Below are 21,673 nucleotides of genomic sequence, written 5' to 3'. Positions count from 1 at the left end.
CATGTTCTGTTGCTAGTTCCAGATAATACTTGCATTAGTAAAGCATGTTATGCATGTTGGGCATGTCTGAAAGGGATTTAATTCTGAAAGGGATTTCCAGGCATATCTTGGGTATTTCTTACAAAAGTGGATGACAAACATAATTTATAACAAGTATAGATTTCCCCATTGTTTATAGAGATAGTTTTGATTTCCTAGCTGCAAGCAAAGGGCATGAGTGTAATAACTGACTTGGAGAAAGAACGTGAACTAGAAAGGGCAATAATTCTTTACTTGGAGCTTCTCCTGGTCCTGGAAAGCAGTTGGTTTCATTCTGGGCAGAGCAGTGCTTTTCAGTGAGTTTGGACACGTCAAAGCAATGTTAAAAAGACCAGACTCCCGATACCCCTACAGAACACCCTGCAGATATTTAAGCACACATTAACAGAAATACTTCCTAAAAGTCCAGCTACAACAAATTGAATCAAATGGCTGCAAGGAGTTTCATTGCTTGGTGCCCTGATCTTCCCTGAAAATTCTTTGGACAGAGTCCAAGTATGGGAAAGATCTGCAAAACCTAGTAGCATATCCTTGCAGACACTGATCCTACAGGGAAACACTGCAGAGGAATTATGAAGCAACTGGTAAATGTAAAAGGGATTTCTTTGTCATACTTGCCATCCATGCAAGTGACTGGGTTACCCAGCTACCCAAACTTCTACCTGTGCCCATATCCCCTCAACAAACCTCTCCAGCTCAATTGTCACATGTAATTGTCTAGACACCTAATCATCTCTTGTTCTTCTCCATCCAGGCTTCCATGTCAGTGCATGAGTTTGTAAGTAATGTGATAATTTTCATTACCTGCTTGGACTTGATTCTCTAACATGCTGTTTCTCAAGAAGCAATTCATCAGCGTGGGTGACTGCATGTCATCTTAACCTGAAAAATGTCCAAGTTTCCTAAATTCCACTGTCTTGCACATGTTTATAATTACTTAATAGCAGCTATGTCCATATACAGAATGATGAAAGGGTAGGTTTTTTTTCATTATCTGACTAGAATATTGCTGAAGAAACAATAAAGCTTGTGCATTATGAAAAGACAGAACAGGGATGTCTGATCATGTGCAGTGGGGGGATAGGAAATTAATTTTACAGCACCCTTCAGAAAGTCTATCAGAAGGAAAAGTTATCTTTAAAACATTCTCTACCTCAATGGGAAAATAATATATATGTGCAAATCATGGCTTTTCTTGGCTTTAACTGGTGTGACCAGAGTTATCTTTGAAGTAAAGGAACCAGACTTGTTTCCCTTAATTCCAAACATTAAACAACTATGATACTGACTTTTAAAAAAGCTTTGCATTCAAGCTGTACACCTGGGTAGATGGCTACCTAATTCAGCCTGCACACATGGATTGTGCATCCTACATTTAAAGTCTTTGTTCCATGATAAAACCAACATTTGTTGATTTGTTTTGCACTGTATCTTGCAACAAGTGCTTTTCAATATATATATTTTATTGCGTCTGATGTCTAACTGAAGAGTTTGCTGGATAACACTTGAAAGAGTGAACTGAAAAAGGAACAGATATGTTTAAAGCTTCTCAAGAGTCAGAAGTTTCAAGTGCAATAAATTATTTTACAAGTTTTTACTGTGGTTTGATTTGCAAGTTTCTGGGGAGAGCCTAAGAAGACAAGGATGTTGCAAAGAAGATTTTCTTCTTCCAAGCAGGAAAAGAAAGTGGAAATTGAATAAAGTTGTAAAAAAAAATAAAAACTGCTCTGGAGTGTTCATCTCTCTCCAGCATCTCCACTGGGATGGTTTGAACTCACTCTCCCACTGACTGTAAGATTTTTTTGACATAGAATGAGAGTGGCTGGTTAGTGCACACTAGTGTCTATGTGAAAAAAAAATGGGAAAGCAAAACCAGGCAAACTACACCAAGAGGTAGGTGAAAATTTTAGCATAATGAATGTTTTGGAAAAAGTTTAATAATATGTCTGTGTGTTAAAACCTGAGGTCTGGGGGAGGGGGAGAGGGTAGTGCTTTTTGAAGATGTCAGTCAGACAGAAATCAAGCTTAGGGTCATTGATTGCCCTTAACTTAGAAATAGGTCTGAACGTTATCCATCTTTGAAGTAGGAGAAAAATTACAGTCTTTTTTAAAATAGCATTTTTCCCTAGGGGATGCAGGTGGCAAAGGGTGGAACTGTGGTAACTGAGGGATGAATGAAAAAAGACTTTTTTTTTTTTTTTTTGGGGGGGGGTGGTTCTTTTGGGGTAGTTTTTTGTTTGGTTTTTTTGTTTTGTTTTGTTTTGTTTTTTTTTGTGGGGGAGGTGTTTGTTTTTTTGTTTTTTTTTGGTTTTTTTGTGCGGGAGGTGTTGGTTTTTTGGGTGGGGAGTTTTTGAGGGTTTTTGAGGGGGCATTTTTTTTGTTGTGTGGTTGGGGGCTTTTTTGGATGGCTGGTTTTGTTGTGGGTTATATGGTTTTTTTGTTGGTTGGTTTTGGGGTGTTTTTGTAGTGTTGAAGAAGATTATGGCAAATATTTGACCTTGCTTTTGAGGCAAAAGTTCATTTCACAATTCCCTTGTCCCTCAGTGGCACTCCTTCAATGCACAAAGCTATATTTGTGAAACACCTCCCTAGCTTGAACGACATATTTGCAATTAAAATAAATTTTAAACAATATCAACAATAAATTGCTATATTACAAGTGGAGTCTTTTGGAAGAGTAGCAGGACTGCCTTATGGTCCAGAAAGGGTGTGAGCAGCCTGTTCATTCACTGCAGCTACTTGCTAACTAAGATTACTACATAATTTTGGGGGGAACTGCATAGAGTTCTGCTCAATTTAGTCTTTGTACTGATGAGTATCAGGGCTGTAGATACAAAACAGCTTCATACCTTAGTCTACGGCAAGGTTTGATTTAAGTGTTTTTGACAGCAAGCTGTGCCATCTAGGAGCCAAGACCCTAAAAATATTGGTAGGTAGTGACATATATGTATAGATATAAATATTCATGTCCAAATGCACACACATGTATAGATATAAATATTCATGTCCAAATGCACACACATATATCCATACATGTCTATGTATGGATAAATACCTCTTTTGTGATACGGAACCTTGTGCAGGGAGCAGACACATGATTAAACCTGTGATGAAGAATTACCAATTCCATCTTAAAATGGGTACCTGTTCATGGTGCCTTATATGACTGTCCATCACTTCCTCTTATCATTCTCCTTCAGTAATTAAAAGTCAAGCTTACTAATTAGTGCCTGGCACTAAGAAGGGATAAGGTCAAGGAATAACATCCAAAAGTAGACATCTGCATACAGATACACTAATTCACAGTAGTCCTTTCATTGAACTATTCAAGGCAGACATCACAGTTTTTATGACACATAAACTCCCTTCCCCAGTGAGAGAGTCTAAGGATGGTCTGGGCAAGTGAACTCAGTGAGGGCTGGACCACTTTGCCTTACTGGTGCAGAGCCAGTTTCTTACATGGTTCTCCATAGTCCTGCACAAAGACTGTCATGCACTGATTCTCCCCCTCCCACAAAACCATTCTTATTTGCTTACAGAACAATCAGTGTAGCCATTTTATATCAGCTTCTTTGTGTTAGGACCAATTGAATTTTTGTACTTTTGGGGGTTTCTCAGATGATGAACTGAGTCTTTTCCAGAGCTCTGTTCCTCTTCTTTCCTCTCCGTTATTCAGAATCAAGCAAGGTTTATCAAACTGTGATTGATTACAAATCACTGTGGTGATACTGCTGCACAGAAGATTAATAATGTCAGCCTTAATGACAAGGTTATTGTATAGCAGAATGCCAGCCACATGCACACAATGTTACAGACTCCAGAAGGAGACTGGTTTTCTTAAGCCTAAAACCATACAGTTGCATGTAGGATGACACCTAATTCCCAAGCTGCAATGGAAGCATAGTCCAAAACTTGCAGAGAATTTTTAAATGTACTCATCATGAGAAAGTCTTTGGAATGCTTAGCAAAATTATCAATCCATCTAAACCTGACCTTTCAGAGCTAAAGGTGATACGAAATGCTCTGTTCAATCATGTAAAGCAGCTAAATTAAACCAGACTTTATCTGTATTTGACTACATAGCTGGTGTTAGGATGGCATTTGTTGCTGCTGCAGAATTATTCATTTACAGTCCCCACAGCATCCTCCATGGCACCTGATATTAATTATTATTAGCAAGGAGCTGATTCTGGAGTGTAAGCAAGAGAGAAAGGGTGTTGGGTTAGTCTTAGGTCAAAGTATTAATAATATTGGTTTCATGAATGCAGTAATCATGACTTGGTGATACAAGTTATGAACTTTTCTAGAAGAGAAAAAAGAAAACACAGCAATCTCTCCTTCTTTTAGAACACAAATACATAAATTTTAATCTGAGAAAAATACAAAATGAAACCATGTACAAGTTATGTACAAACCCTTTTTACAGGACGATATATTTTTCACTGGATATTACATATGACAAAGTCAGGTAGATCATTTCTGAGCACCAGCATTTGCTCTCTCTCACCAACCCATGATGTTAAAAGTAAAATGATGAAGTCGTACTCCTTTTTCTTGATGAACTTTTAAATTAAGATTCTAGCTGGTTCTCAGTGTACCCCCTCGCCATCTCCACTTCCAAACTATAAATAATGCAGACATATGAAACAATCAAAATATACTGTATATATGTATTTGTGTGTGTGTTTTTTTTCCGAAGGAAGAAAATGGTTTCATCAGTCTTGAACTCTACAGAAATGTAAAAGTTAAACTTATATATTTTTTTTTTTTTTTTTTTGCCAGAGGTTAGAATATTTGCATTGGCTAAGCATGTGTGTCCCAACCTATACTATGGCAGAAGCGAAATTTTTTTAACTGCTTGAGATAACTTTTGCTGACATTTTTATGTGGTTCCTACTAGTTATTGTCCAGTCAACAAAATGTTCATATGCCACATTTTTTGTTTCTGAAAAATCTATGGGTTTTATTACATGTATTCAACTGCCTATATGCTGTGTTCTGGGTTGTTTGGTTTTTTCAATTTATAGAGATCTCCTCTAAAATGCATTGACTGAAGCAGTAAGAAACCTTGTCTCAACATCATAAAGGTTCTAATTAGATGCAGCCTTACTGTTTAGCTTCCTAAGTTAGATATTGCTCTAAATTAGATCCAAAGTAATAAAAGAATACCTTATATTTGATATTATCTTCCTTTTTCCTACCCCTTCTCATTTTGGCAGTTACCAATAACACACCACTGTACAGAGCAGGTGCCTCAGAGCAGCAGTCCTCGCTAGGGGCTCCAGTGGAATTTACCTGGTCATGCAGACTGCTGCACAGAGACTGCACAGCTTCAGCGTGACTGCGTGTTCTCCAGCAGAGAATCTGTGCAGAATAGATGCATTACTCACATAAATATAGCTCTGATAAATGCTGGGACAGACTTACAAGTGCTGTAGGCCCACATACCATCCTGGGCAGCGACTACAGCAGAAGAGCTCCTACACTCCTTTCATTATTTCAGATGGGGCTGTAACCACTACTATTACTCAGCATAAAAATACTACAAATATTAGGCCTGCTAATGGAATATTAGGAGACCTGGTGTGCATATATGACGTATAAAAAAACCTATTTCCTTTAAGCCTGTGATTATTTAAGAACCTTTAGAATGAAAAAGAAAATAATTAAAATTAAAAAGGTGCTTGTGTGTATGTTGGTGGTTCAGATGGCACAGAAAGGAAAAAAACAGAAGGACTGTAAAGAGTTCTCCTTTCCTCTGAATTTTTTGTGCATCTGCCATTGACTTTGAGAGATATTCCCAGGCTAATCCACTGTAACACTGGGAACAGATTTCTGTTTTCACTTTGTCCTGTTCATCGCCTTTCACACACTTGGTTATTTTGTTTAAGCACATTCAACACTAGAAATGAAAGGTGAGACAGACACTTCTTTTGGTGCTAAAGAAATTCACAATGATAACAGCTGTAAAAACAAAATACACACACACACACACACACACACTGACCTCAATATGTGTTCATTTCAAAAACACTGGGATCCAGGAGCCCTTAGGAATCCACATCTTAAAACCATTTAAGCACCTGCTCTGTGTTTGAGTTTGAGCCCATGTGAGTCAGCTAGTCCAGGGCAGTTGCTAACATTTTTATGGATTGGCCAGTGAGTGGTCAAGCAGTGAAAACACAAATTATTAGCCACTTGTGAATTATTGCTTTTTTTGGTCATGTATGTTTATGCATCAGTTTATGCAACCAATTATTGCCGTAGTTGTTAGCTTTTAGACACACACAGCCCCAACAAAACCAGTCCTCCCTGAATGAGAATACACTATTGTAGTTTCTCCTACTATATGAAGTGTTCAAAAAATGCAAAATGTTCCTTTCAGAGGCCCAAAGTAGCCAACCTCATCCACCTCCATCCAACAATGTGTAATAGAAGACTAATGCTTTTGCATGTCTCCTGTATCATGCTTGCAAATTACATTTGCCCTTTGCCACCTATGGCTGAGGCCTTTCCACATCCAGCTGACCATTCCTGGCCCAGAAAAAGTGGTTTGTACTTTCTGTCCCATGTATTCCCAACTGTTGGGCCATCGATGCTGATTTGAAAGACAAGCTGCTAAAATGGCAGTGACGGTTTTCAGAATGTTTTTTAAAAAGTACAAGGAAATGTATTCATCTTGTTTTTCCCTATTAACAAATACATCACATACTTATTATTTTAGAAGGAACTAGACAATCACATCAAGGTGTTAAAAATTGCATTTAAACTATGAATATCTTTGTTTCTTTATACTTCAACATCTGCTGTGCTCGACACTTGCCACCAAATCTATCAGAAGACAGTTTTATCCTTTCATCTTAGTGCTCATAGGCTTCAGGGGACAAATTGAAATAATAGCCATGAAACAGAGAGAGCCAGCAGACTTTCTGGCAATGTGAGAGCCCACAAGTGCAGGGGTGTGAGGAGGGCCAGGAGCACAGCACGGCTGCAGCAGTGAGAGAAGGCTCTGCAGCACAATGTCAGTGCATCTCCCATAAAACTGACTGGGATGTCTGGGTTTGGATCAAAACAGGTGGAAACAGCAGAAACAATTCTTCCATGTGCTGCCCTGCAAGTCACACATTTTCTTCTTTTTTGTGCCTTTCTTCACCCCAGTTCATGGAAAATAAAAATGATGACACCTTCTTGTGGTGACTCTATCAAATACATGCACACCCCCATACATATGTGTGTGTATATATCCACATACAAATACATGTGTGCGTATATATCCACATATCCACATATATGTGTATATATCCACATATACCTACATGTGTGTGCATGTGTGGACATGCATATATGCAAACACAAACACACACACAGACACACTATTTATCCAACACATGAGTTACCAAAAACATTGTATAGCCTGTATCAATAGTGCATGCAGTTAATGACAAAAAAAAAATAAAAAGCTGAAAATCCTCCCTCCCCACCCTGAGGTTTTTTCCTTTTTGCCTTTTGAGAAAGGGGTAGAAGTTATTGATAAAGACCAAGAACTTATTTCTGTATTGGTATGTGATCTGTCAGCTGTCACTTAGGTCCCTTTCCCAGACTTTTCCCAGCTTTGATGTAACTCCATATATCCATTTTGTGGTCCTGGCCTTATTATAATCTTAATAGCTGAATATCGTAGATTCCCAACAGGTTTTCTATCTGTTCCTCCATCCAATTTCCAGATGATAGTCCTGCATGTTTGATTATCAAAAATAGGGGTAAGAAAAGATAATGATTTTAGCTTTTCTATAAATAGGAAATGTAAACCCATAACTCCACCTGTTTCTCTCCTCTGTCTTGCTGGCTCTTTCTGAATGTTGTTCAATCAGCCATTGTATATGGAGCTATCTGTTCCAGAAGAGCTTGTGAGTGTGCTCAGGTCTTGTCCTTTATTTATATACAGTTAGTAGCATGGGATTTTTGGGTGTGACAGTTAAACTGGACAGAGACACACACAAACCTTAGCTATGTAGGGGTGCTGTATTCGATTCATCGGTATGTTTTATCCAGTGAATGCTCACTTCTGCAGGAAGAACACTCAGAAATGGCACTGTATATGATAAGGTATAAGATATAATGTTCTATGCCCCTATAGTAAACACCAGTCTTCTAAGGAAAAAAAAAAATCATATGTATTTGGTGAGGTTGAACACAAATTTCTACAATTCTCCTGTACCAGGACCAGCTTTTTTCATTCTGGTTGTAATATGGATGCAGTTCATAAATGAAAAAGGAGCACCGACTTCAAAGAAAAGGCTTAACATGACCCAATGCAGAAACTGGATGTAAATTATAACGTGTCACTAGCTGAAGCAGCATACGTCGGAAGAACTCACTGGAATTATCTTCTCTTTTGGGGACTGTGAAATGTGTTAAATGTGGATCTAAATAATAATGAAAAACTGCTTGAATTTTTTTGTTACTTTGTAGAAGAGTGAAATATTTTAAACAATCCAATTTTACAGATACTGTATTAACAATTCTTGTTATTGTCTTTAAATAGCTATTCTACAAAATGTAACAACAAAATAGTCACAGTCCAAGAAGTCACTCCAGAATAAAGCCTATTAGGTGTTAGTATGGTTATACTTGTACTGCAGCCAGTGGACAAACATTAAAGCTGAGATAGTTTGGCTTAAATGTTGGATTATATAGTGGACATCATTGTTTTCACAATAAAGTCATCAGCTGCTTTGTATTTGTTTGACTCACTGATATTTCTCTAATGATAAAAATACCACAGTATGTTTAATTGTGGTGTTTAACAATTCTGCAAAATTACAAAGCCTAAAGTTAACTTGCACAATGAAAATCTGCTTTTCCTGATGACTCTGGGTTTGTGGTTTTGGTTTTTGTTTCCATATTAACACAGCCTTTCCTTTTTTTTTTCTTACAGAATTGTGTCAGATGTTGCTTATTTGAGACAGAGAGAGTTACTAAATCATTTAGAACCTAAATGCTTGGGTGGGTAGAATACTGCAGCACAGATATGAAACATCACATTTTTGTCTGATGGCTATAAGCTTGTTGGCAACTTTGTGAAACTGCTGACACAAAAGGCACCCATCAAAGGCCTTTTGCATGTTATCATAATAAATACATTCATCACTTTTATTATTTTGATTTGGTTATTACTGTACTTTTATGTGTGGTGTCCCAGCAAAGTAAAAATAAATAAAAGGAAAAAAAAAAAAAACAGAAAAACAACTGATAATATACGATGTTGCTTGTTGTAAGAATTAACTGAGGGCAGCATGTTGTGAGATTGTAGAGCTGAGGCTAAACCAGTTTTTATCCTGATCTGAACTCACCAAAAGGAGATTCAGTGTGCCCTTTACCAGGGTATGAGCTATGACCAAAGTACAAGGATCTGGAGCTAAATCTTTATACATATCAGGAAGAATTTGTACCATCTCAGACCAATGAAAGGCCATCAGCACTTCTGAAGTAAGGAAGTAACAAAATGTGGTAGATGAGATGGTTTATAACTTACGCTTCCATGCACTATTTTATGTACTCTGGATTAAAGCACTGTAATACATGGCAAAAGAAGAAGAATTGCCAAGCTTGACTTCCTGAAATTAGCAGCTGCTGATGGCTAATGAGAAGTGAAGTGCAATTGCCAGGTTTGCCATTTCCAGCAAGTGCCCATTAGTCCAAGGCCCCTGGCTGGGGTGGTGCCATTCCCTGTGCCTGTGTCACAGCGCGTTACCGAGGGTGCTGCGTTCCTCTGGGTGTGTGACCGTGAGGAGGGACAGGGCACAGTGGGGGGATTACTGGACCCTCACATAACCGGCAATCAAGGTGATCTATATATGCTAATAAAACAAAGAATATTTCAGAAGAATGTTACATGTACAAAAATATGACTTTCAACTCTGAAAATAAATAAGTTCAATTTATTAAGAGCTGGTGTCAATGCTGAACAAAATACACATCTTCCGATAAAGAAACATTTTGGTGAAGTGTTGTAGGTTTTTTTTCTTCTTTTTTTTTTGGTTTACTAAAATACAAGTTGGACCTTTTTTTCCTTTTTGTAAATATATCCTTTTTCTCCCTTAATTACATATCCTTATAACTGTGACCATCATTCTCCTTTAAGCCAAAGACTGAGGGTTTGTTGGTTTTTTTTAAATTTTTAGGAGTCTGGCCACATATGGCATTTTTTTAAGGGAAAATACTTAACAATGAAAAAAAAAAAAAGAAAAATATATTTTTTCTAATAAATAAAAATAATTTAAAATGCTAGAGGCTATACATGACTAGTTTTGATTATGTTCATTTATAAATGAAATAGTTTCCAAAATACGTGGAAGCAATATTAAAGGCAGACAAACAAAGATCTGTCTACTTTATTTTCCCATTAAGCTTGCCCTTCTTAACTTCTCCATCAGTGGTTCAGCAAGTAAGAGGAATAAATGTCACATCACCATTCATGAAGTTTGTCAGGCTTTAAAAAAATAGTTCTGGCTTCGAAGAAGTCAACATTCATCTTCAACTTCTCGTATTGGTGGTATCAAGCTGCTTGTAGATTTATATTGATTGATCTGATTGGCCATGTGAGTGCTCATGGGCTTGATTTGAATGTTTCTGGGATAGGCATTATCCGGCTCATCTGTAAACCATTTCTTTTCTGCTAAGGAGCAAAACAGGTAGAGACAGAATAAGGAGGGAAAAATGAAAGTTTTAGTTAGTGAAGCACACATACACAGAAACATTAAAAAATAAAAATACAGGGAGCAGTCAGTAAAGTTTATAGGAAAAAGAGATCAATAGAAGGTGACTTTGACTAATTACTAGAAGTACAGTGCATTAGATTAATACCTCTGAAAATACTGACATGAAAGGAGGATGAGGCTTGCAGATTTGATAACAGAAGCTAAAGAAAACTGCCAACGTGCTAGTCTGCTTGCTGGATGTAAGAGAGCTCTTTCCTTGCCCCCATGCTTAGGTGATTCCTTTATTGAAATAAATGATACACATCAAAGTCTAAACAAAGAAGCCAGGAAGAGCAGCTGCAATAAGGGTAATGCAGAAAAGAGCATGTGAGTCTACACACAGAGGAGCACCTAAAGAATCAGAGATTTCTCTGAACCATTTCAGCCTTGGGGTGGTGGCTACTGCTGGCCCAGAAATCATGCAGCAGAATGTAAAGAACTTTCTGCAGCTGCTATTAGAATAAACAGGACTTGTATTCCTGCTGCCAGATGGCAGCCTTGCTGCACAGGGTGGGCATTATATCCCTACTTTGAAACACAGGTGCTTGGGCACTGCTGAACTCTAGGGTTTAAAATGGGGTAAGGAGCACACCAGACACTGCAGGTGACTGTAGTAGGGGCTTCAGCTAATCCTGAATGGATCGGTCATGATAGGTGACAGCAAGACAAAGGAAGCAAGGACTTAAAGGAAGATTAGAGAGGAAGCTCTTTCTTTTCTATTTTTGAGCAGTATCTGTTCCCATGAACACAGGAGGATTTTATGGTGCTGCTTTAAGGTGGGCTGGGAGCACTGTGGGAGGGAGTGAGGATGCTGAGAGGCTGCAGAATTGCAGCCATTCCCCAGCTGTTTATCATTGTAACCACTATATTGCACTGTTCATATGCAGGTGTGGATAAAAGCTTCTTAAAATTCACAAAAGAAAAATAATCTTAAACCCCTTAGAGAGCAATTTCTGCTGTAATTTCTCAATGACAGGTATGCAACTTTACAAGGTAACTTCATTCAAAGACTTGGAAACTCCTGATATAGAGAGTGGCTAATGGTCATTAGGTGCACTTGTGCTTTGACAAGCATTTGTGAACAGGGATCTGTCTCCATTCTTGTCCTCCTTCCCCACATTCCAGAGGTGGGTGGGCAGAGCAGTGAACACTTACAGTGCTGGGCATTCATCATAACATGCAAGGTTCAAAGTGTGTCACACCAGAGCTGCCACTCTTACATGTATGCACTACTTCTCATGCCAATGGAGAATCCAAAATGCTGCAGAAACTTTAGTGTCTCACATAATATAAACTGCTACTTTTGCTAACCACTGAAATTCTGAAATCAGGACAGGAGCAGCAAGAATGCTCATTTTTTAATAAATAAATTATTAAAAATTAGCAAAGCAAAATTCACCTTAGAAACCCAATGATAGAGCACAAAAGCTCAGGAGGTAAAGGAGAGAAAAGAAATTGAAAGACTGAGACGAATAAAGGACAAATACCTGGATGTAAATGTACAAAAATAAACAAAGAGCTTTGGTGTTAGAGTCTCTCAGGAAGTGCCCTAATCTCCAGAATTACTGGACTTCTCCATCACTTCCACAAATATCAAATTAAAGCACTTCCACTCTATATGGATTTTAAGAACTTTCATACCAGACCCCCCCAATCTTTGTTACCTGTTCTTACACTTTTTAAAAAAATTAAATCAAACCCAGGAATGATATTACTTATTAGTGGCTTGCTACTGAAGGGAAACAGAACTACTGTATTGTTTTTCTTGTCATTTTCTAAAATGCTTTTCACTTGTTTAAAAATATCCTACTCATTTGTGACGAGACTAAATAATTCCCTGCCCCCTTAAAGTTGCCTGAGTCTGAACGATGTTCAATCTCCCATCTCCCTCTCTCTCACCTATTATAATTAAGTTCCCTTTGATTTGAACAGATTGGACGATAGGAATTCATAATGTTACATCCTGCACACTGAAGCTAACTGATTAAGTGCTTTAAATTATTCTTCCTGACAGAATGATAAAGTTACAATCTGTTCAGAGATGATCTACAGCTTGCCAGACTCCTACCGCTTCTTTCTACATTCATTTATCTTTTTGTCAAGCAGTTAAAAAAAAAAAAAAGCCTCAGTTCCATAGATCTTTTAAAGTAATCAGAACATCTGAATTATTAATGAGACTTTAAGGGAATGATTCCTGATGGGGGCCGGTTTAAGAAAGGTTGTAGGAAAAAAAAGTCTGGGAATGTGTACACATCAAAATAATTTCAGCTCCATTTAAAAAACCATTTAGTTCAAGTGTGACACATGAACCATTATGCATTTGTGGAAACCAATTTTATGTGATCTACGATTAAACTAACCTTTCAGAGAGGTGTAAAGTGTGATGGTTATCATGTTTTAAAAGCCTTGTGAGATCACATAAACAATTTCAAACTAACAGTTTTCTAATGGTTTGTGTTTAAAATGATTTTGAGGCAAGTTAAGCACCGTGAACTTTCATCACTACCTTCCTTTTTGAACACATGGTGCAAAAAACTTTCTGTACGAACAGAACTTGGTACAAGTTAATTCAATGTTGTAGCAAGTAAGGAGAGACTTGCGTGAGTGCTAAGGATCAGAACTGTGTTGTGTTTCTCAGCAGCCAGTGTAAAGCACTTTGAAATACCCTGCTTTCCCTAAAACTTTCAAAATAAGCTATTTATTTATGTATTAATCTTTATAATAAAACTCCTATATAGGGAGCTGTTTTTTAAAAAGACACCACCGAGTCCCTTTTTGCCTTTACCTGGCAAGTAATAAATACAGAAAATTAATAATAAATGCAGAAGCTGGTAGATTCTGTTTTCTTCTGCTGTTTGGATTTCTTCTTGCCAGTGCTGAAACCGTGATCCAAGCATTATCATCTCCAACATCCAATGCTTGGACCCAGCTTTTTACCTTTCCTGTTCCTTTCTGCTGTTAAAATTATCTTTGACCACATAACGATGAATCTCCTGTGAAAGTTCATTGACCTCTCTACTTACCTTTGAAATGTGAGCTTAACACTCTTGATCTTGGCCACTATGGTATTCTGCTCCCAGATACTAAATGTCATTCTTGAAGCCCTTACAGACTTTTCAGTCTTTTATGCTATGCTTACAACCTGATTTTGGTATGTCTTCCTGAGTCTCAGCACAGATTTTTACTTATCTTAAATATTACTTACTCTTTCCTTTAAATCAGTTCAGGAACCCCCTTTGTAAAGTCTTTATATATTGTTGTATTCACCAAGCTTTTTCTAAGCTCTGTGTCACATTCAGTTTCTCTCCCTTTTGGAATATGCATATTGATCCTTACCAGAAGTGTTTTTACATTATAGTGACAATAGGCATAGTTTTTTACCTTATTTTTCTAAGAATTGTTGAACAAAGTCCCTGATCTTCCTACTCTATTTGACAGGCTTCTTTTTGACAGCATCACCTGACAGATGTTGGAACAGCTAAGTAACTGCATGTATCAGAAAGCAGAAAACATTTACTTTCCTTGCAAACATCTGTGTTTATAATGGGCTATCAGCATCAGCACATCCATGAGGGTTCAAAAGACTTAATGCTCATATTACAAATAAATAATAATTAACATTTTTGTGTAAGACTCTTCCCTGAAGCATAAAGAAAGGATATAAATAACCAAAGCAAAAAGATCAAAATACATTTCTTCAACTTGTACAGGACTCCAGCAATTCTCTCCAACAGATTTATTGTACTGGTGCTTTAAAATTTCTATCATTAATTCTAGACTGAGAAGAAACTTAGAACAAATGTCACTGTGAAACACCCTCTCTTCTAAGCAGAGGCCAAGAAAATACTACCTAAACATAACACAAAGGTTTTACTAAATTTTTATTCTCACCATAATCCCAGGTTACCTTCCAATTGTTTAAAACATGATTTTTTTGTCTTCTGTGACACTTGATTTCCAAATCAGTTTGCATGTATGTTTGTGTCTCCCCCCTGCATGTAACCATCTTGTTTATAACTAAGCTGAAAATTCTCTCATGTAATTTGTTCCTGCATGAGGAAAAAAAAGTAATGAAAGTTTCTCCACCCACCTGCTCAGCAATTCTTTGTTTGGCAGATGAATATTTACATTTAGCAGGCAGTAAGAAATTTGCAAGGAAAAAGAGAATAAACTATTCTTTCTATGAAGAACTTTACTTTGCTCCAGGACAACTAAAATTTTGTGACAGAGATAATGTTCTGGACTTGTTCTTGATTTTTTATTTTTTAAACTACCAAAATTATTATTTTTGACAATGGGAATTTCACTGGAAAGTGCCTGATCCTTTGTGTTTAGGTCAGTAGGAACCCATGCCAAGAACCTGCAGGTTTGCTAGATATAGTTTTGTCTAACTAAGAACCTGGTTTCCAATGCTGAAACCATGCTGTGACTGATATAAATGGCAGAACCTTCATTTAAAACTCTAAAATGTCACCTCCTGACATTGGTGATACTTCTCCACTTTCAAAAACTAACTATTGTACTATGGTTGTTTTACCTGGGATAGAACAGGACATTTCCTCGTAATTTTCCATACAGAAACCAACATAAAGTTGATTTCAGCATTTCTCTACTTATAATGACCAACCTCCATTAGTATATCCATATCAGAAAAGCGTCATCACTAGAATAAACTATTTGATCAATCTAACTATAGTCAGCAGTGGAAATTGTACACAATATTACTTAAAGTCAAAAGCTTTAGAATTCTAACTTTAGGATAGAGGAGAGAGGTGGATTAGACAGTGTAATCTGAGGAACTCAGATTTACATCCATATTAGATATTCCTCTTCTGTTGCTCTCAAAGTAGGCAAGTTGCTTCTCTAATGTACTCTGTTTATATTTTTCCTATTTGAGCTGCGCTGTTATACAAATACTATTTTTTTGGATAAAATCATTATGTAGGATGTGACAAGTGGCTTCATATTAACACCCTTCCTTTCTCTGCTAAATGGAAAACAGATAAAACATTAATGGAAAAGCATTTTGGTGTCAAAGCCATTAACGTTCTTCCAAAATGTGTAACTGCTCTCAACTATCTTCAATCAATACTGCCGACATAAAAAGATGCTCATGTACATACATGGGGAATAGGAGAGTAGGGAGGGGAAGGGAGGAAAGAAGTTGGAATGAAGAATGGGAAATTAAAGTAATGTCTGCACCACGATAGGCATCTTCATTGAGCAGGAACCTGGGTGTTTACAAAAGGACACGTGCAATTAGAAAGGCAAGCAGATGAGAGGATAAAAAAATAAAACAGGGTTGAGAAACAGCAGCAGCAGCAGCAGCAGCAGCCAGTTTTACTTCTGGTTTGGAGGGAAAAAAAAGGCAAAAGAAAACCAACAAAACAACCAACCAAACAAACAAACCAATAACTGAATAAAGTTTGTAACTATTTTTTTTTAATTTCACAAGTTTTCACAAGGACAAAGTTATAGAGGGAAACCCACAGCAGTTGCTAGGTCATGCAGAACCATTAATTTTCATACCTTGGCCCATTCTATTCATCCTTGTTGCACTTTAGAAAAAGAAGTAAGCTATGTAAGTTTTACAATGCTTTTAAACTGTCATATTTCTGGTTGAGCACTTTAACTGGCACATCCTTGTAGTAATAAATATTCTCAGGGCAAAACATGATAACTTTCTTTGCAAAAAGGAACACATGAATTTTTCTTTATGATGAAGAGCAACTGTAATAGTCTCATTTGTAGGGGAGCAACCATAATTTGCAACATATTTCACTGATTGGACTTACAGCTGCATTTGAATGCACACTCACACATATACACTGTATTCCAATCATTATGCTCAGCACTGCACAGTGGTATTCTCTGTAGCCCACTTACATGGTTCCAGGTTTTGTCAGTAAAAGTGCTTGGCTTTATTGTCAATTCACACAGCAAGCAAATCTTCAAAATTATCATGCTTGGGGAGGGGAAGGTAGAAGACAATACTAACCATAAAAGCACCTTGTCTGGGTTGGCAGTTACAATGCTAATCATTCCAAATATAAGTAATGTTTTTCTGTTTGCATGCTTTCTTCCTGGATAGCCAGGGAAGAGGGTATGTGTTTCTGCCCTCCCTACCCTCGGAAACCCTCCATAAACCTAGAGCTAGTTGTCTATTTCAAAATGGACATTGGCTTCAGAAGTTGAAACCAAGAACAAAAAGTAAAAGCAAGCCTGAAGTATCATTTCTATGGCTGTCTAGGGCAGGTTCCTTTGCACTACTTTATTTAGTTCCCTGCCACAATTTTTTTTGGCTATATGTGTCATTGGTGACAATTTGCAAGAACTAAATTCTGGCAAGTGCCTGGAACACGTCGCCTCAGCACAGTGAATATTTCCAACCCAGCCCTCCTGTTCTCCTCATTAACTGTCTGGGGTACAGCACCTTTTCTCCCCAAATGGGAGAGAGTTAAAGGCACTCAGTTGTCTTCCCTGCATTCCTGCATACTGGCATGCACCTGTTGAAAAAAAACCAGGTAGAACATGCAGCAAGATTTCTGAAGGTTCTTCACATATTAGGACTCTTGTTGGAAGATTTATACCAACACTAACTTGGAAAAGTTAAATTACCATCTGGGGAAAGGAACAAAGTCCCTTGAGATCTGATATGTAAGCATAGAAAAATGCTTGCTCTTTTCTGAACATTATTTATTCTGTACATAAGGTGACTAATTCACCTTTTAAAGACGTAAAAAGTCCCAAGAAGGCAGTTTTTAATTACTTACACCCAATATTTATGATACATATGGCTTTTTATCCCAAATGTCAAAAGTGAAAGAAAATATAGCTATTCATGTGGCAATATAAATAGACAGAATAATAATTTAATATGCAATTAGACTCTTTCTAAACTTAAATTAAACCACTGGAGTTTTACAACTTCATGCCCAGACAATTTCAGTGTTAAAGGGAAAATACACTATCTCCAAAAGACTAGTATTTTAGAGAAAGTTTTTAAACAAGCAGAAAAGTCCCTGATACTGCTTTGGTATAAAGCAGATGTGTAGCAATAATCTATACAAAGAGTGTAAGCCCTATATAATATAAGCTTTGAGAGTGAAAAATCAGCAGGGGTTTTTTTTTGTTTGTTTGTTTTTTTTTTGCAGAGTTTTTGTTTTTTTTTTTTTTTTTAATAGGATAGTTTTATAAGCTTCAAATAAATGTATCAGCTCCTGTAAATATGAGTATTAAAAAAACCTGCAACATACATCAACACTTCTGCACTAAATGACTTTCTTTGTGTAACTCTGACATCAAGAGCAAGTGTTCATGTTAAATATACTCTATTTTTGGATATGTAGAGTAACTGCAGTGAGTTATTTATGTTTTCAGTGTGCCTATGGGTTTGGAATTCTTTTTTTATTCTCCCCTAGCATCATAAATAACTTTTGGTCCGTCTGCTTTGTTGCTGTTGTGCTTAAGGGTTTTATGGTGGTGAAATAAAAATGACAATCACATGCACACTGTCATACATATGCAAAATATGTGTACAAAAAGGGAGAACTCCATGGGAAAACAGGGAACATTACTGCTGGAAACATTAACCGGGGAGAATGGGTGGTGAATGCAAGTTTCACACACAGTGGGAGTAGATACACATATCAAAGTCTATCCTCCTGCACATACTTCTGTTTGTCCCGGGAATCCCTGGTCTTGGTGCGGTTCGGTCGGTTTGCTGTTGATGGGATAGAGTGAACTGATGAGCTCTTCTTGCTGGAAGAATAGGAGGAGTGGGAGGAATGAGAAAGACTGGCTCGGGACTGGCCAGCGTTGTGGTCAAATTGCATCAAACAGAAGATCAAGTCCGTCGGCACAAGCTCAAATTCATATGGTGGGTTTGTGATAACATAACTGGAAAGAAAGGAAGAGAAAAAAAAGAAAGAAAAAGAAAAAAGGTTTAGATTTGTTCTTAAAAAATTCTTTTAGAGTTGTTAGCTCATGAACATTTACCCCAATGTTTGCATTTCTGTTTGTACCTAATTTTAGCTCCCATAATTCCCGTTATGATTTAGGAGCCTTTTATGTCAGCTATCACTTATTTTATATTTTCTGTCGGACAGACGTAATTTCTGAGAATGATTGTTCTTCAAGTGAATCACATAATGATTTTTCAGAGAAGACCCCATAAAAATCATGCTCCTTTCTCTGGCTGCACCATAATGCAATGACTTTAAGCAAATAGATTTACATATTGACAAAAACCAGTAACATCCACCACCACATCACCACAAACAGTATTTAAAAGAATGGCTGAAAAGCAGAGAGAGGAAGGTTTTATTTGCAGCTTATTTAAATATATATTTAATATACATAGTTATTAAATATTTAAATACTGTCAACAGAACTAGGGATATAATTATTGGTTTGGATTGTGACTGTAGTTAAAACAAGTTAAGGAAAATATACCAATAACTTTGTAGTGAGGTTAATTTTGTTCATTCATTCCACATGTACATTCATGGCCTCAAAGAGCATTTATAAAGAGAAATCTGCACATCCGAGAATCCAACATTGCTTAGTATAAATCCCAGGCCTGAAATAAAAACTCACTCAATTTCAAGAATCCCCACCTTCACCTAATAGCCTTTCAGGGTATGAAGGGCTTATAGACCAGCTGCTAAATTTTTTCATGCATGTGAAAAACAGACTTGAGCAAGGCAATAGGCATTTTCTGTCCAAGGAAGAAATGAGTAAAAATCAAACATGAAACTCATGACTTCTTTTCAAATTAATTCAATGCTCATAAGAAATCTGCTTAGCTGCTTCAGGGACAGAAGTCCCTTATTAATCCAACAAATAATCCCAAGTATAGCAACTACAGCGTAAATCTAAATGGAAAATCATTTTTTCTACCCAATTTCTTCCAATTCTTACAGAAGAAAGCGCTTTGGTGGGCTGCAGTGTTGTTTATTGCCATGTTCACCCAATAATGATGCTTTTTGTAGAGCACGAAATAGTAACAGATGGTAGATTTGTGATACTTCTGGTACGGGTCTGTGTGTGTATTTCTAGGAAGCAGTTAATTAAGACACATTTCAAGCAAGCTGCTAAATGGCCTTCAGTTTGCAAAGATGGAAATGTGTCTGCTCTATTTAAAGCACTAAGGTCAGGCTTGGTGCTACTGAAGTAAAAATGTAGTCTACCAAGAGGAGGGTTTCCATTTACTGGAAGAAATTATGATTAGACACAGATGGTACTGATGGGAAGCCCACAGGAGTATTTTTTGAGCATTCAGAAGACAGACTAGCTACTTTAATTTAAATTATTATCCCACAACTTAGAGTTGATTGATATAAGGAAACTGAAGTCCTTTCCTTGCACGCAAACAGCGGATCATCATAAACCAAACAAGATAAAGATACATTCTGAAAATTTAATTAAAAAATTTTGAATAAAATTAGCTGACAACTTAGGTTGCAATATCCAGCTTATGATTTAAAGTCAGATAAAGAGTCATCGTGAAATCCTCAAAGAGGATTGTGGAAAAGTTATGCAAAAATGGAGAAAGCTCTTTTTGTATTTATTACCAGCACTGAGCTCCTCCTCGCTGAGAAGACTGAAAACAGTGAAGACTGAACTCACCGTTTAGTGCATTGGCTGGGAGTACTTAGATGGGCATCCCTTAATCGATAAATTCCAAAGCAAAGCATATTGTATGTTTTCAGTGCTTTACAAAATAGATCTCCATAACAACCTCCATCCTAGAGGAAAGAGAAAATAAACAAAAAAAAAGAGAACAGCGCATTTTTTTCGTTTCTTTGCTCCGTTAACACAATGTCAGGGAACAGGTCGTTCAGTATGAACTTACAAAAAAAGGGACAATGTATAGACAGTCTGTTGTTTGTCTCAAATGAGAACATTTCACCCAATGAAATGAATAATCTAAATGTTTTATTCCAAATAAGTAACTATGTAAAGTGATGACTGTTATTTTGGAGAGCCTTGGTCCATGAAATAATGGCAAATTGGAAAGAGTGAATGATTTGCTTTAAGCTGGAAATATAAATTTTGGTTCTAGACAATGCATATTCTACAAATTATTTTAACTGTGGTATTAAAATTGTTAGTATCTTTGACCCTTTCTTGGCAGCAGCCATACTGCCATCCAGACAAAAAAGAATTCACCAGGAGCTCAACAGAAATTAGAGTTCTAAGGGTTTAAAAGGATAATAAAATATCTGCTGCCTTAAAACAATGACTAAATGTATGACTAGCAAAAACATAAGTTTAGATTTGCTCATTTGTATATCCAAAATAGTGATTCTTAAGTAATCATGAGAGTTAATGCATTCTGCCTTCACAGCTGTAGTGCAATTGAGGCTCTGGTGAAAGAGCATTTCAAAGACTGGTGTTGCTTATTTTATTTGTGGAAATGTTAAGCTGCATGCCGAAGTGTTTTGATGAGCTGCTAGTCTCAGCTATAACTGGACTGCTACATGAACTGAAAGGCTGTAGGCTTCTATCTGTGTACTCTTGCTGCCCTAATCCTTAAACTGGGATTCCCTGTCATTTCTGTGAAGAAGTTCATTCCATTCTTTTTGGACAGAGCTGGTGAACATAAGGTTAATTTAAGAAACATCAAATCCTACATCATTGTCAAAGCAGAGTGGGTGCTCTCTAATTAGTTTGAGGGTTTTAAATTTTTTTGTTTGCTTGTTTTTTGACTTCACCCATGGAGTCAAATTATCAGAAAACTTGGATTTCACAAGAAATTTAGTTCATCCAAAACCAGCAGAAAAAAAAAAAATCAACTGTTTTCAAGCTAATAAGCAGATTTTAAGAACCAGAAGCTCTGTGAAAGCACTAAATAAGCTTATCAAAACCCA

General features: G+C 37.0%; 1 protein-coding gene across 12 annotated transcripts in view; it reads right to left on the bottom strand.

Moving 5' to 3' along the window:
- Positions 1-10,591: 10,591 nt before the first annotated feature.
- KCNMA1 (potassium calcium-activated channel subfamily M alpha 1) overlaps positions 10,592-21,673 on the bottom strand; it is a 447,551-nt gene continuing 436,469 nt past the window's right edge. For 8 of the 12 annotated variants that reach the window (XM_069019298.1, XM_069019294.1, XM_069019295.1 and 5 more), the window contains 2 exons: positions 20,430-20,548; positions 17,962-18,698 (listed from right to left, as the gene is read on the bottom strand). In XM_069019298.1, the coding sequence (XP_068875399.1) occupies positions 18,449-18,698; positions 20,430-20,548 (369 nt within the window). In that variant the 3' untranslated portion in view covers positions 17,962-18,448. Of the gene's footprint in view, positions 10,718-17,961; positions 18,699-20,429; positions 20,549-21,673 lie in introns of those variants that run through there. The other 4 variants (XM_069019290.1, XM_069019301.1, XM_069019291.1 and 1 more) reach the window with 2 other exon arrangements.

Source organism: Aphelocoma coerulescens, chromosome 6, assembly GCF_041296385.1.
Source record: "Aphelocoma coerulescens isolate FSJ_1873_10779 chromosome 6, UR_Acoe_1.0, whole genome shotgun sequence".
In the NCBI taxonomy this organism is placed as follows: Eukaryota; Metazoa; Chordata; class Aves; order Passeriformes; family Corvidae; genus Aphelocoma; species Aphelocoma coerulescens.
The sequence above is the reverse complement of the archived record's forward strand: the minus strand, read 5'-3'. Positions and strand labels throughout refer to the sequence as shown.